The 16,359-nt window shown below is 45.7% G+C and overlaps 2 protein-coding genes across 5 annotated transcripts in view; both read right to left on the bottom strand.

Annotated features, from left to right (window-relative positions):
• Positions 1-9,296, bottom strand: part of SLC5A10 (solute carrier family 5 member 10) — a 106,544-nt gene extending 97,248 nt beyond the window's left edge. The window contains exons 1-3 of one of the 3 annotated variants that reach the window (XM_072119908.1): positions 9,217-9,296; positions 8,743-8,823; positions 307-378 (exon numbers count right to left, since the gene is read on the bottom strand). In XM_072119908.1, the coding sequence (XP_071976009.1) occupies positions 307-378; positions 8,743-8,805 (135 nt within the window). In that variant the 5' untranslated portion in view covers positions 8,806-8,823; positions 9,217-9,296. Of the gene's footprint in view, positions 1-306; positions 379-2,484; positions 2,724-8,742; positions 8,824-9,216 lie in introns of those variants that run through there. The other 2 variants (XM_072119909.1, XM_072119907.1) reach the window with 2 other exon arrangements.
• The window catches only part of PRPSAP2 (phosphoribosyl pyrophosphate synthetase associated protein 2), a 51,487-nt gene continuing 44,406 nt past the window's right edge, over positions 9,279-16,359 (bottom strand). For both annotated transcript variants that reach the window (XM_072119910.1, XM_072119911.1), the window contains 3 exons: positions 13,593-13,663; positions 12,700-12,846; positions 9,279-11,830 (listed from right to left, as the gene is read on the bottom strand). In XM_072119910.1, coding sequence (XP_071976011.1) covers positions 11,672-11,830; positions 12,700-12,846; positions 13,593-13,663 — 377 coding nt within the window. In that variant the 3' untranslated portion in view covers positions 9,279-11,671. The remainder of the gene's footprint in view (positions 11,831-12,699; positions 12,847-13,592; positions 13,664-16,359) is intronic.

Below are 16,359 nucleotides of genomic sequence, written 5' to 3'. Positions count from 1 at the left end.
GGTAATTATACCTCTGGACACCAGGGACTGGGGTAATTATACCTCTGGACACCAGGGACTGGGGTAATAATCGGATGACATCTCTGGGGTATCAGATTTCTGCTGTAAGGAGCTGAATAGGTTTCAAAAGGTAAAAAGCTCCAACTAATCCATGACACAAATCCGAGTGAATCCTTCTCCTTGTAATTCCCAGGACATTTTAGGATGTTGACCCTTTCCATGACCTGTAATTATACTTATTCATCTCCCTGCACTGTACTGACGAGATGCAACCACATGGGGACAGATGGGAATGTGGACACTCACCGGCCACCAGGCCATATTCCGTCCTGCGAGGAAATATCCGCTCAGCGTATTCCTGCTGACCCGACACGACGACTGCAAGAGGAAGGAAGCGTCAGCCAACAGGAGGCGACTCGAGGACATTTATACAAGATATTAAGTTGCAGGTTTCTATGTCCTACAGCAAAGGAGAGGCCTTCAGCGACCGAAATACTGAACCACTGGACACCAGGGACTGAAATACTGAACCACTGGACACCAGGGACTGAAATACTGAACCACTGGACCCCAAGGACTGAAATACTGAACCACTGGACAGCAGGGACTAAAACACTGAACCACTGGACACCAGGGACTGAAATACTGAACCACTGGACCCCAAGGACTGAAATACTGAACCACTGGACAGCAGGGACTAAAACACTGAACCACTGGACACCAGGGACTGAAATACTGAACCACTGGACCCCAAGGACTGAAATACTGAACCACTGGACAGCAGGGACTAAAACACTGAACCACTGGACACCAGGGACTGAAATACTGAACCACTGGACACCAGGGACTGAAATACTGAACTACTGGACACCAGGGACTGAAATACTGAACTACTGGACACCAGGGACTGAAATACTGAACCACTGGACACCAGGGACTGAAATACTGAACCACTGGACACCAGGGACTGAAATACTGAACCACTGGACACCAGGGACTGAAATACTGAACTACTGGACACCAGGGACTGAAATACTGAACCACTGGACACCAGGGACTGAAATACTGAACCACTGGACACCAGGGACTAAAATACTGGACCACTGGGCACCAGGCACTGAAATACTGACCAACTGGGCACCAGGGACTGAAATACTGACCCACTGGGCACCAGGGACTGAAATACTGAACCACTGGACCCCAAGGACTGAAATACTGAACCACTGGACAGCAGGGACTAAAACACTGAACCACTGGACACCAGGGACTAAATATTAAACCACTGGGCACCAGGGACTGAAATACTGAACCACTGGACACCAGGGACTAAAATACTGAACCACTGGACACCAGGGACTGAAATACTGAACCACTGGACACCAGGGCCTGAAATACTGAAGCACTGGACACCAGGGACTAGGGCGGTGAACCATTAGAATATTACATCCCTAGACACCAGAAACTTATTAATAAAGCTATGTACATGTAGGACTGGAATTGTAAATCATTAGGGACTACAAACTGGAATACTAGACCACTAGAGCTCGAGAATCTCCAGACTCTAAAGACTGAGGTGATAAGCAACTAGTCACCAGGGACTGAGGAGATAATATGCAAGACCATTTATAATAGAAAACAAAACCACTGGACACCAGGGACTGGAATACTAAACCACTGGACACCAGGGACTGGAATACTAAACCACTGGACACCAGGGACTGGAATACTAAACCACTGGACACCAGGGACTGGAATACTAAACCACTGGACACCAGGGACTGGAATACTAAACCACTGGACACCAGGGACTGGAATGCTAAACCACTGGACACCAGGGACTGGAATGCTAAACCACTGGACACCAGGGACTGGAATACTAAACCACTGGACACCAGGGACTGGAATACTAAACCACTGGACACCAGGGACTTGAATACTAAACCAGTGGACACCAGGGACTGGAATACTGAACCACTGGACACCAGGGACTGAAATACTGAACGACTGGACACCAGGGACTGGAATACTAAACCACTGGACACCAGGGACTGGAATACTAAACCACTGGACACCAGGGACTGGAATACTAAACCACTGGACACCAGGGACTGGAATACTGAACCACTGGACACCAGGGACTGGAATACTGAACCACTGGATACCAGGGACTGGAATACTAAACCACTGGACACCAGGGACTGGAATACTAAACCACTGGACACCAGGGACTGAAATACTGAACGACTGGATACCAGGGACTGGAATACTAAACCACTGGACACCAGCACATGACAGATGACAACAAAAGTTGTCAGCCGTAAAGCAAGACATGTTGCAAAATTCCTGCAAACTTTACTGTACATAGTCATAAACTTTAAAACTGGCAACGAAACTGCCTGACAATGACCTGAAACTGGCTGATAACAGGGAGCAATAGATCACATCCAACCACCAAATCCCATTTAGATAAAAGTGACTCCTTACCCAGATGCCCACGGCCACGTTGAGCACAAAATAAGCCACGATGACAATAATATCGGAGATGTTGAATTGCGCCATGGGGCTCAGTGTTACGGTGACGTTTCGCTCCATGACTTGCGTCCTGCTTCTTCCCAGCACGGAATGGAGAAAGCAGGGAGAAGGAGCGGAGCGGTCACCGCTGGAAGTGCTGACTCCAAGGAACTTCTGAGCAGGTCGGGGGAATTGATCATTAATCCAGCTGGACAGTCCCTGATGGCGGAGGCTCCCAGGCAGATATAAAGGGACACAAAGTGCAGGGCACCATTTATAGCCGGAGACAACACTTACCCTATACAAATACAGGCCATACATACAGCAAATCAGGAGCCAGGCTGGGCCCTCGCCATCCAACAAAGCCATTGCTTGGTCATCAAGATCCTTCCTCCATGGATCTGCAGCCTCTAAACATGACTCATCTCACGCCAAATATGACTCTCTTCTGCTCATGGTCACATGACTTTGGAGGAAATAAGATTTCACATAAAAGAGGGAATTCTAGAAAGGACATTTCTTCCCCTACCTGAGGGGGTAAAATGTGTGGCACATATTCACCTCCAATTCACGGCATGGCCTTATTATGATGGTCATTCTAAGTTACACTCTATCCATTGGGATTATGAAGGTCCCCCAAACAAATGGCTGTACGGCCATGAATGAAGCGATAGGTCCAGTCTTTTAGAGGTCCCCTAAAAGTGAAGTGGCTGCACATTTATATAGGGGTACAATACATTGACAACAAAATGTCCCAATAGTCAAAAACAACCTGTGAGTGACCAGATCCTTTAGGGGGTTGGAAATAGGCAGAAAAGTCGACCCTCTGTGGTCATTCAATAGGAAACTTCATTGATCACTGGTGATGTGAGGTCATACAGGTGCACGGCTCATTATATCCCTGGCCATGTGATGTCACACAGGTGCACGGCTCGTTATATCCCTGGCCATGTGATGTCACACAGGTGCATGGCCCGTTATATCCCTGGTCATGTGAGGTCATACAGGTGCACGGCTCATTATATCCCTGGCCATGTGATGTCACACAGGTGCATGGCCCGTTCTATCCCTGGTCATGTGAGGTCATACAGGTGCACGGCTCATTATATCCCTGGCCACGTGATGTCACACAGGTGCACGGCCCGTTATATCCCTGGTCATGTGATGTCACACAGGTGCACGGCCCGTTATATCCCTGGTCATCTGATGTCACACAGGTGGACGGCTCGTTATATCCCTGGCCATGTGATGTCACACAGGTGCACGGCCCGTTATATCCCTGGTCATGTGAGGTCATACAGGTGCGCGGCTCATTATATCCCTGGTCATGTGATGTCACACAGGTGCACAGCTCGTTATACCCCTGGTCATGTGATGTCTCACAGGTGCACAGCTCGTTATATCCCTGGTCATGTGATGTCACACAGGTGCACGGCTCGTTATATCCCTGGTCATGTGATGTCACACAGGTGCACGGCTCGTTATATCCCTGGTCATGTGATGTCACACAGGTGCACATCTCGTTATATCCCAGGTCATGTGATGTCACACAGGTGTAGAGCTCAGTATATCGCTGGTCATATGATGTCACACAGGTGCACAGCTCGTTATATCCCTGGTCATGTGAGGTCATACAGGTGCGCGGCTCATTATATCCCTGGCCACGTGATGTCACACAGGTGCACGGCTCGTTATATTCCTGGTCATGTGATGTCACACAGGTGCACGGCTCGTTATATCCCTGGTCATGTGATGTCACACAGGTGCACGGCTCGTTATATCCCAGGTCATGTGATGTCACACAGGTGTAGAGCTCAGTATATCGCTGGTCATATGATGTCACACAGGTGCATAGCTTATTATATCCCTGGTCATGTGATGTCACACAAGTGCATGGCTCATTATATCCCAGGTCATGTGATGTACCTGTGTGACATCACATGCACGGCTCTTTATATCCCTTATTCGCATGATGTCACATAGGTGCAGTTTGTTCTATCCTTGGTCATGTGATGTCACACAGGTATACAGCTCAGCATATCCCAAGTCATGTGATGTCACACAGGTGCATGGCTCATTATATCCCAGGCCATGTGATGTCACACAGGTGCAGGGCCCGTTATATCCCTGGACATGTGATGTCACACAGTTGCATGGCACAATATATCCCTGATCATATGATGTCACACAGGTGCACAGCTAGTTATATCCTTGGTCATGTGATATTGCAGAGGAGCACTGCCTGTTATATCCCTGGTCAGGTGATGTCACACAGGTGCACAGCTAGTTATATCCCTTGTCAGGTGATGTCGCACAGGTGCACAGTGAGTAATGAGTGCTGTGTGATATAACGAGCCGTGCACCTGTATGACATCACATGACCATGGACCTGTGTTAACTTAACAATGGAGCTTCCTGGAGAATGACAGCAAGCAGAGATCTATGGAAACAGTCAGGAATTGATACAAAAAGTATATTGAATAATTGTGGTACTTTTCATTACACAAACAGTAACAATCAGTCTTTAACTCCTGAGGTGCCAGACACTGATTTTCTTTTATGTCGAGGTTTCTGAATGTAACCAAATATGGTTAGTTGTGATGGTTCGGCACTCAGTCACCTGCGCCTCGTGCTCGTGGACAAATGGTGCTTATAAATAGACAAGGAAAATCCCGGCACTTCGAGGTAGGTGAAAATCAAATATTCTTCTTTTATTTAACAAGACATCATAAATCAAGTATAACACGCAAGGAAAACGCGTTTTTTTCGGCTCCACCTGAGCCTTCATTAGCTGATGAAGGCTCAGGTGGAGCCGAAAAAAACGCGTTTTCCTTGCGTGTTATACTTGATTTATGATGTCTTGTTAAATAAAAGAAGAATATTTGATTTTCACCTACCTCGAAGTGCCGGGATTTTCCTTGTTTATGTAACCAAATATGTGTGACCACATGATACTACATGAATGACGGGTCTGTAGAGGAATGTGTGAGGCTCAGGGAGTAATATCATTAACCAATAACCAAAGCAGCAGCAGCGCCGGCCCGAGAGCTGGGAAAACTTTAACAGCTCGTGCTCAGCGGCTACAAAGCAGAACCAGGGTTATAATACACTGACATCCGGGTATAGAAAACTGCTTCATCCTGATCATACTACAAGCACTGAGTGACTTTACACATATGCCTTATATCATCAGTGATGGTAACAATGTATGTACACACTGACTCCATCAGCAGAATAGTGAGTGCAGCTCTGGTGTATAATACAGGATGTAACTCAGGATCAGTACAGGATAAGTAATGTCATGTATGTACACAGTGACTGCACCAGCAGCAGAATAGTGAGTGCAGCTCTGGGGTATAATACAGGATGTAACTCAGGATCAGTACAGGATAAGTAATTTCATGTATGTACACAGTGACTGCACCAGCAGCAGAATAGTGAGTGCAGCTCTGGAGTATAATACAGGATGTAACTCAGGATCAGTACAGTATAAGTAATGTCATGTATGTACACAGTGACTGCACCACCAGCAGAATAGTGAGTGCAGCTCTGGAGTATAATACAGGATGTAACTCAGGATCAGTACAGGATAAGTAATGTCATGTATGTACACAGTGACTGCACCAGCAGCAGAATAGTGAGTGCAGCTCTGGGGTATAATACAGGATGTAACTCAGGATCAGTACAGGATAAGTAATGTCATGTATGTACACAGTGACTGCCCAGCTGCAGAATAGTGAGTGCAGCTCTGGAGTATAATACAGGATGTAACTCAGGATCAGTACAGGATAAGTAATATCATGTATGTACACAGTGACTGCACCAGCAGCAGAATAGTGAGTGCAGCTCTGTGGTATAATACAGGATGTAACTCAGGATCAGTACAGGATAAGTAATGGCATGTATGTACACAGTGACTGCACCAGCAGCAGAATAGTGAGTGCAGCTCTGGGGTATAATACAGGATGTAACTCAGGATCAGTACAGGATAAGTAATGTCATGTATGTACACAGTGACTGCACCAGCAGCAGAATAGTGAGTGCAGCTCTGGGGTATAATACAGGATGTAACTCAGGATCAGTACAGGATAAGTAATGTCATGTATGTACACAGTGACTGCCCAGCTGCAGAATAGTGAGTGCAGCTCTGGAGTATAATACAGGATGTAACTCAGGATCAGTACAGGATAAGTAATATCATGTATGTACACAGTGACTGCACCAGCAGCAGAATAGTGAGTGCAGCTCTGTGGTATAATACAGGATGTAACTCAGGATCAGTACAGGATAAGTAATGGCATGTATGTACACAGTGACTACACCAGCAGCAGAATAGTGAGTGCAGCTCTGGGGTATAATACAGGATGTAACTCAGGATCAGTACAGGATAAGTAATGTCATGTATGTACACAGTGACTGCACCAGCAGCAGACTAGTGAGTGCAGCTCTGGGGTATAATACAAGATGTAACTCAGGATCAGTACAGGATAAGTAATGTCATGCATGTACACAGTGACTGCACCAGCAGCAGAATAGTGAGTGTAGCTCTGGGGTATAATACAGGATGTAACTCAGGATCAGTACAGGATAAGTAATGTCATGTATGTACACAGCGACTGCACCAGCAGCAGAATAGTGAGTGCAGCTCTGGGGTATAATACAGGATGTAACTCAGGATCAGTACAGGATAAGTAATGTCATGCATGTACACAGTGACTGCACCAGCAGCAGAATAGTGAGTGCAGCTCTGGGGTATAATACAGGATGTAACTCAGGATCAGTACAGGATAAGTAATGTCATGTATGTACACAGTGACTGCACCAGCAGCAGAATAGTGAGTACAGCTCTGGGGTATAATACAGGATGTAACTCAGGATCAGTACAGGATAAGTAATGTCATGCATGTACACAGTGACTGCACCAGCAGCAGAATAGTGAGTGCAGCTCTGGGGTATAATACAGGATGTAACTCAGGATCAGTACAGGATAAGTAATGTCATGCATGTACACAGTGACTGCACCAGCAGCAGAATAGTGAGTGTAGCTCTGGGGTATATTATGGTACCCCCATCCTTCCCATGATAAATGTTCCTTTATGTTATGACGTGGGATTGCATCCAGTACATATCTGTGTGGGATGTATTGTAGAATTTGCTGAGTCTCGCAGCAGAGATAAGAGAGCGTCTTGTGTAGTTGAGGTTGTGACTCATTCCTAATGGAGCGGTGTAGAATGGTCAGGCAACCGGTGAATGTTACAAATTGGTGTAATGGAGCAGAGGTGGGACAACACCTGTGCACTCAGCACTATGGGCAGGGGGACATCTGGGTGGCAGCTGACGCCTTATCTATGGGGGGTGGGCTTGATAGATCAGCAAAACACTGGGGCGGTATCTCAGGTGACAGAGTAATAACCCGAGCCGGCAGAGTGTTTACAGAGCTGTGTCTATAGGTAACAGATGGGCTCCGGGTGCGGTCCAGACGATACTGAAAGGTTCTGCATCTAGATCATTGCAGAAATCTGTGCAGAATGATGACCCCTCATCTGTTGCTGAGGTTCAGTTTTGCAAACATCCTTAAATGACATCTACCAGCAGGATGAGACGGTATGCAAATGAGCCTGAGGGGCATTAACTGGAGCCCCTCAGGCTCATTTGCATACATTCGTTCATCTTTGCAGTAGATGTCCTGTAACAGCACTGCCATATAATTATACATCACCTGTCCTTGGCAGCCATAGCTTTGATTTTCCGGATACACGGTTCTAAATCTCAATAGGCAAAAAGGTGGACTATGACATTATGGTTTGAAACAGTCACCACTAGGGGGAGCTAAAAGCATGCCATTACATTAGAGGAGATGAAAGTATAAATAGTATGCAGGGAGCTCCCTCTAGTGGTGGCTACTGAAAGCTAGAACTATATTACTTAAAAGGACATCTACCACCAGGATGAAAGACTGTATGCAAATGAGCCCGAGGGGCTCCATGAATACCTATGGAGCCCCTCAGGATCATTTGCATTCAGTCATTCATTCTGATGGTAGATGATCTTTAAAAGGGGGTTGCCCAATTGCAGCTCTTTTTCACAGATAGGATATGTAGTCCTCATAAAATACTTTCAATATCTCCGCTTGCTGCCAGGGAATGGTAACGTTCAGAAACATGACATGGCCAGACCTAGTCCTGCAGCATTACAGGAGTCACTAGTATCCTATGGAGTGCGTCCACCTACCTTCCACGCACGGACATAATGTAATATAAGGTCCCTGAAACTGAATCTGTCCTGGCTGCTCATCTGTTTCTATAGAACCACCTGAAATCAGATAAGGATGTCCGCTATAAATTATACATACATGATCACTGTATACAAACATCACACGGATGTCGCAACATAACACCTAGGTCTCACTAGTTAAAGGGGATGTCCAGAGGTTGAAATACATGGCTGCTTTCGTGCAATAGCAGCGCCACATGTGACCATGGTCAGTGCCGGTATTGCACCTTTGTTGTATAGAGATGAATGGAGCAGAGCTGCAATACCATGGTCCGGTGTGGAATAAAGCAACAATGTTTTATGACCTCTGGACAACCCCTTTAAGTGGCATTACAGCAATATCCCTAGATAGAGGATCAGATACTTTGTAGTAGTTACATCACCTCTTCCATTGATAACCGGCTCTGCATATATCCTGGACTGTACACTGACCTGGGACCGGGACTTCTATGATGCTATGAGGTCGTACTGAAAAAAGGAGAAAGACTCCGGGGCACAATTCACACAGACAGACTGTTTATTACATGTTTTTTTTCCCTCTTCTTTTGCAGAAAATAAATACAAGTGCATATTTTCTGAACGCTTTACCTAACAACAAAAAAAGCGCATCACTTTCGAGGACCCCCTGAACCCCCACAGTCCTCCCCAGTCCATCATGATGCTCCTTAATACACACTTCAGCGGCTCTTCTGATCGGCGCAGGGGGCGGAGCCACATTTTGGGTGAAAAGACAAGCGTATATATATATATAAAAAAACATACCCAAAAGTATCTCCGGCCCTGGAGCTGCTCAGGAAGCCTGCAGTATATTGATCCACACATACTACATTGCTCAGCAATGCTTGGCAGGCCCCCCTATCTCTGATCAGGGTGTTCTGGTCACCCCCTCACTGCCCGCAGCAGGACTTTTTTTTTTTTTAAAAGGTCAAAAGCAGCAGTACTAGGTACACGAAACAGAAGCACGACGTGACCATACGGTATATAGAAAAGCGAAGCTGAACTGTGGTGACCCTGGCGTTTCCTAGCGTCACCCTAGTGGGGGCAGGCATTGTCGCATCAGGGGAAGGCAACTCATTTTAAATTAATTTGCACCCCCTGCACTTTCAGCGGACAGTCCTTTTAAGGAAATCTACCACCAGGATGAAGGGTTGTAAACCAAGCACACTGACATACTGGTTGGCACCCCCTCTGGCAGGATCCGCTCTTCTTTTATCTTCTTATTCTGTGTTTTTTACAAAAAAAAAAAAAAAAGGCTTTTAAAATTATGCAAAGGAGCCCCTAAGGCTCATTTGCATAAAGCAATGTTTTTTTTTTTTTCTTAAAAACCAGGGCATAAGATGATAAAATAATTACATATCCTGCCAGAGGGGGCACCAATCAGTAAGTCAGTGTGCTTGGTTTACAATGATCCATCTGCAAATACCTGGTACTGAGATTGCCATGTATGGAAAACCTATAGAAAGTGTCAGTATTGGGATGGGTGGCAGTACCAATCGTACAAAGTTATAAATATAATTTATATAATTTGTCATCCTCGGATTGTTGTCCCATTTTTACCAGAGCTGAATAGTGGCTTTGCTTCAGATAGTGGAGGACTGGATTAAAGGGGTTATGCCAAGTTATTCACAGGATAAGGTGATCAGTGAGGATCCAAATGTAATAGAATTGGACCTCCGGTTCTTGTAATTGGTTGGGATCCTAGCAGTCAGATCCTCACCAGCCTATGCTGGGGTTGGGTATTACAGTGGTTTCCCAAATGGGGGAGGGGTGTAGGTTCTACCTTCCCGGAGGACCGGCCTTGGTGGCTCTCAGGTCCTAATGAGCCGGACATAACGATGTCACTTAAATAGAGTGTACAATGGGGCCCAGGAACGGAGACCCATCGCTGGAACTGGGCAGGCCGTCCGCAGAGGTAACCAGAATTTACAAATTTTTAATGCCATCAGTGGTTTTACCAAAATTGGAAATTAGTGGGATCTGACAACCGGGTCAGACTATCATGGGAGCCCGAAGATGACCACTGCATAACATACGGAGCTAATACGCTCCAATGTATGAGCCATCACAAGGGCAGTCCATTAAAGGGGTACTCCCGGGATACGCAAGGAGAAGAGGCCGCAGCGTTCAGACAGGTTCTAGTCTCTTCAAAGAGGAGCCCCGGCAGACATCCCCTTTAAAGCAATAGACTAATACATGGGCACGATAAAGCATCTCACACTAAAAAGCAGATATAAAAACTTGAGTCCTTAAAAATTCTGGGAAAGTTGGATGTCAAATAATTTGCCATGAAGCATAACAGAGGGAAACTCAATGACTTGGAATTAAAGGGATGATGAGGATAGAAAAAGTGCAGCTTTCTTCCAAATGCGCTGCCACCCCAATCCACAGGTTACATGTGGTATTACAGCTCAGCTTCCTTCACCCAAGCGGAGCCAGAACACTATACACAACCCGTGGGTGATGAGTGATGTTGCCGTTTTTTGGAAGAAGTTTTTCAGTTCCTTGACCGCCCCTTTTTTAAGTAATTTAAGTATTTTTAAATAAATTTGAGGGTAAAATGCAGATATTTCTCTAGTATTGCTGCTTTACCAGACACCCCTAGTGCATGTAACAAAGGCAGAGTTCTCATGTCATTTGTGTGTGTGTGAGAATTTTGTTCACAAAAAAATTAGCAAAAAACGAAACAAAAAAAAAAACACAAAAACATAAACTTCATTGGTGAACCTACAGGTAGACAGCCGGGTTAAAAAAAAAAAACCACGGCTTTTGTTGAAATCTTAAGGTAAGCACTTATACGGCACAGAGAGACACTGTACAATTCCAGTTTTGGCCCTTGGTATAATTCCTAAAAAATATATATATATTTATATTAGAGAAACGCGGCAGATTAATCATCCAGGCCTATATTCCGGAAGAGGTAGGACATGGACTCTCCGTTGTGGATGCGGCGGATGGCTTCGGACAGGATCATGCTGATGTCCACCGTCTTGATTTTGGGGCACTGCAGCTTTTGGATTTCGTGGGGGATTGTGTTCGTGACAACTACCTGGAGGTGGGGAAACACAGAGAATAGACTGTGATTAAGTATATTACTGGAGCATCTGGAACACCACATCAGATTTTGGCTACATTCACATGACGTGTGCCCGCCATACTGTAGCACTACGGGCACACGGCAGTGCCGGGGAGAGGAGGCGGCCGGTCACCCCCACCCCTCTCCATAGTGATGTATGGCGCATGTGGGGGGACGTATATACGTTGTGTGAATACAGTCTTTATCCCATTACACTCCCAGCCCCTAAGGTCATGGACCATCCTTTGCACTGTAGCTGGTCCATGAAATTCAACCACTACAGGTCTGTGATTCAAGTATGTTCAAACAACCTGTTCAAAGTTTTCCTTTTTTAACATTTGCATGCACAGAGCTGCATAAGAGCTTATATTTTGCGGGATGACAAGTAATTTTTTTAATGGTGCTATAGTACATAGGACTCATTGATCCCTTTTTGAAGATCCATACAAGGCATACCCCCCTACTTAATCTGGGATTGTAGAAACAAGGGCAAACATAAAGCAAATATACGGTCACAAGGTGACAATTCCTTTACGTTAAAGGGTATTTGCCCTTAATCATGGGGGAAAATACTACTTTTATATTGTTAGTATGCATGTATGCAAATGTAGGATTTTTGGTCTGATACCCAGCGCCCCCACTACTGAGCTCTTCACCCTGCTAAACCAGGAATGACACGGCTTGCGACCCTCACCACTGCAGCTTTTTCAAAATACTGTTTAAGAGTTAATCTGCAGTAACCTGGTCTGACCACTACACTGAGAATGGCGCTTTCTGCTTCTCATTTCATTCTAAGCTGGGACTGCTGGGTGCCGGACCCCACTAATCTGATGTGCTCTTACCTCGTCGATGGATGACTCCTCTATTAACCTGGGAGCGTCTGAGGACAAGAGCCCATGGGTGGCCATAACAAAGATTTTGTAAGCTCCCCGTTCCTTCAATGTTTCAGCTGCGGCTACAAAACTGTCTACGTCATCAATGATGTCGTCCTGCGGAAGCGAGAAGATTCTGGTGTCAGACCCGGGTTTTCTTAAAGGGAATCTACCACTAGAATCCATCCTGATAAACCAGGGACATAACTCATAGATCCAAGCACCGGGACTGTGGTATCTTCTTATATGCTTTATCCATGGTCTTCTTCCTTTAAAAACCTTTTACAATTATGCTAATGAGAAGGGCTCTAGAGAGGCGTTATCAGAGCCCCTCTGTGGAGCAGTTTCATTGGTTATACGGCTGTCTACCCTCTCCCCTCTGTCTGCCTGTTTTGAGAAAGGGAAGTTCTCCTGCACAGTGTAATAGCCTATGAAGCTACAGTATGGAGGGGCTCTGGCTCGTCTGGCTCATTAGCAAAATTAAAAGTTGATTTTAGAAGAAAATAGTTAATGGATAAGAAATATAAGAAGATCAGCACAGCCACGGTGCCTGGATCTATGGGCAAGTGCCCCTGGTTTATCAGGATGGGTTTTGCTGCTAGATTTTGTTAACACGTAAGCTGGACAGATACCTTGATGGCTTCATTGCACCACAGTAGGTTGTTATCCTATTGTTTACATAGGAGAAAAACTTTACATCGACACCAGTAAAGTTTTTCTGGAGGAGTCCACTTTATATGTGCAGCGTTTTAGCCAAATCTCGCAAAGTAAAAGAGGAGGTTTTCCCCAAAAATAACCTGAATTGACAGGTAGAAAACTTTCAACCTATAGTTCTAGATGATAACGCTGCTGGTTACACTTACTACAATGATGGCTATCCTTCCCCCGACATCACCCACGACGGTAATAGGAGGCTTTTCTTTGGGGAACATCACTACAAAAAAAACCAAAAAAAACCCAGGAGGTTAAAAAAACAAATAATGAAAAAAACAAACAACAGTATTTGATAACTTTGCTCGTGACAAAAAGCAGATGCCGTCAACATTGATTTAACCCCTAATATAAAGGACAGTCAAATAAACAAGAAGAGGATACAGCACAGGCAGATAGTCCAGTCCATAGTATCTTGACTCTGCAAAGGGTTAAATACAACATAATCCATTTTCTACAAGATCTTCTTCCCCCAAACCTCATGTCTCATCATTTCATATAGGCAGTAAAAGGAAGGAACGCCAAGTCGCTGAGACATTAATCCTTCCTTGGAAGCAAATCTTTCCAATCTGTTATCAGGATTACTGTCTAATCTTTCAGCTTCCAGTGCGGAGAACAAGAGGTTTCGCTGCGGACTAATGCAGGACGTATGGAGACTTCATGGTGTGGGGCCTGGAGCCCCGGCGGCTGCTCCTATATCTGCTTACGGTGTATTGTGCTGCTACACATACCTTTGTGTTAGAGCTGGTTCTCGCCTGGACGAGGAGGGGTGAGCGCTCCTCATTCCTCTTCTCTACATAGGAAGTAGTGCAGCTGTGCCCCTGACACTTCCTATATTTTGCGGCGTTTAGACGCCTTGTGACCACCCACAACAGACTTCTATTGTGGCTATGATCTGGCATAGGGAGATGTGTAATAAGACCTTTGTTTAAGTTGTAAGTAGCAGCAGGACTGTGCAATATTGATTTATATTCCAGGATTGAAGCTGCACTGGGGGGCGTGACCTTACACTGCTGTGTTATGTTCTCTCGACAGCCAGTGTCCTGTAATTGTCCCTGGAGAGATTGGTTTTTATATTCTTCGTAGCAGCAGGACTATGAAGGATTTATATTCCAGGATTGTAGCTCCACTAAGTGCAGTGGGGTGTGTGACCTCACACTGCTGTGCTCTCTGCAGCCCATGTTAGCTACAATCGGTATGTTGCAAGTGTGAAACATGAATTTCTATGCCAAGATTATACCACTGGAGGCGCGTCCTTGCACTGTTGTACTCTGTGCTCTCTGCAGCCAATGTCCCCAGAGGGACATATAATCATTCCTATACGTATATTGTTAGTAGCAGCAGGACCGTTGTATATGGATCTACAATCCAGGACTGGGGATGTGTCCTTACACTGCTGTGTTCTGAGCACACAGTGTTGTGTATTGTCCCAGGAGAGATGTGTAATCAGACCTTTGTGTATGTTGCTAGTAGAAGCAGGACTGTGACATTTGGATTCATATTCCAGGATTGGGAGCGTTTCCATACTACTGTGTTCTCTGTAAGCAGTGTCAGGTATAATCCCTATAGAGATGTATAATCTTACCTATTTGTAGGTCAGTAGTAGCAGCAGGACTGTACAATATGGATTTGTATTCCAGGATTGCAGCACTGGAGGAATGTCCTCACCTGCTGTCATGTTCCAGTTTCTGGCTCCATCTTTTCCTGGACAGTCCATTTAGTTATAACTAGAGATGAGCGAACACTAAAATGCTCGGGTACTCGTTATTCGAGATGAACTTTTCCCGATGCTCGAGTGCTCGTCTCGAATAACGAACCCCATTGAAGTCAATGGGAGACTCGAGCATTTTTCAAGGGGACCAAGGCTCTGCACAGGGAAGCTTGGCCAAACACCTGGGAACCTCAGAAAAGGATGGAAACACCACGGAAATGGACAGGAAACAGCAGGGGCAGCATGCATGGATGCCTCTGAGGCTGCTTAATCGCACCATTATGCCAAAACTATGGGCAACAGCATGGCCATGACAGAGTGACAGAATGAAGCTAGATAGTATCTAAAACATGCAATAATTGACCCTGACACTATAGGGGACGGCATGCAGAGGCAGCGGCAGCAGGCTAGAGAGTGTCATGGCGACATACCCTAAATGGACTCAGGCTTCAAACCAATGGGTGGCAGAGAGGAACCAAAGGAGGTGAGCAAGAAGCGCTCAAATAATATCGCTACATGATAAAAGTTTGCCAGTATATTTTGTGGATTACACAGCAGGGTGGCGACAAAGTTAACATGGAAGCCATGAAAACAACCCAAAATTCTGCCTGACACAGCTCGTTTGATAAGGGGACCATGTATGGAGGCAGTGAACTAGTAGTAGATTAAAGGTGCTGCAGTTAAAACTATGTTAGTTGGATCTTGGCATGGAGCTGACGCTCCGCTGCCAGACGAGCTTTCGCCAATCCAAGCCCCTGTCTCTAGGCTACTCCCCAAACAGCACTTTTGTATAAGATCAAGTGTAGTAGCGTTCTTATAAGTTTAGGATATGGCGGGTGAGGGGAATGTAAACAGATGCGCAAGAAGCGCTGAAATAATATCCCTAAATGGTAAAAGTTTGCAAGTATATTTTGTGGATTACACAGCAGGGTGGCGACAAAGTTAACAACTTTGATGTGGAATGCCCTGTAATAGCTCTTGGGCGGTGTGCCTTTTATCGCCTAGGCTCAGCAGTTTCAGCACCGCCTGCTGTCGCTTAGCGACGGCACTGCTGCTGTGCCTAGAGCTACCGACTGATGGCGCCATGCCCACGGATGGTAATTCGGAGGAGGAGGAGGTGGAGGAGGGGTGGGAGGAGGTATAGTAGGCCTTTGAGACCTGGACCGAGGTAGGCCCCGCAATTCTCTGCGTCGGCAGTATATGACCAG

The sequence above is a fragment of the Engystomops pustulosus genome, chromosome 8 (genome assembly GCF_040894005.1).
Source record: "Engystomops pustulosus chromosome 8, aEngPut4.maternal, whole genome shotgun sequence".
NCBI classification, from domain to species: domain Eukaryota; kingdom Metazoa; phylum Chordata; class Amphibia; order Anura; family Leptodactylidae; genus Engystomops; species Engystomops pustulosus.
This window is presented reverse-complemented; position numbering and strand designations above follow the sequence as displayed.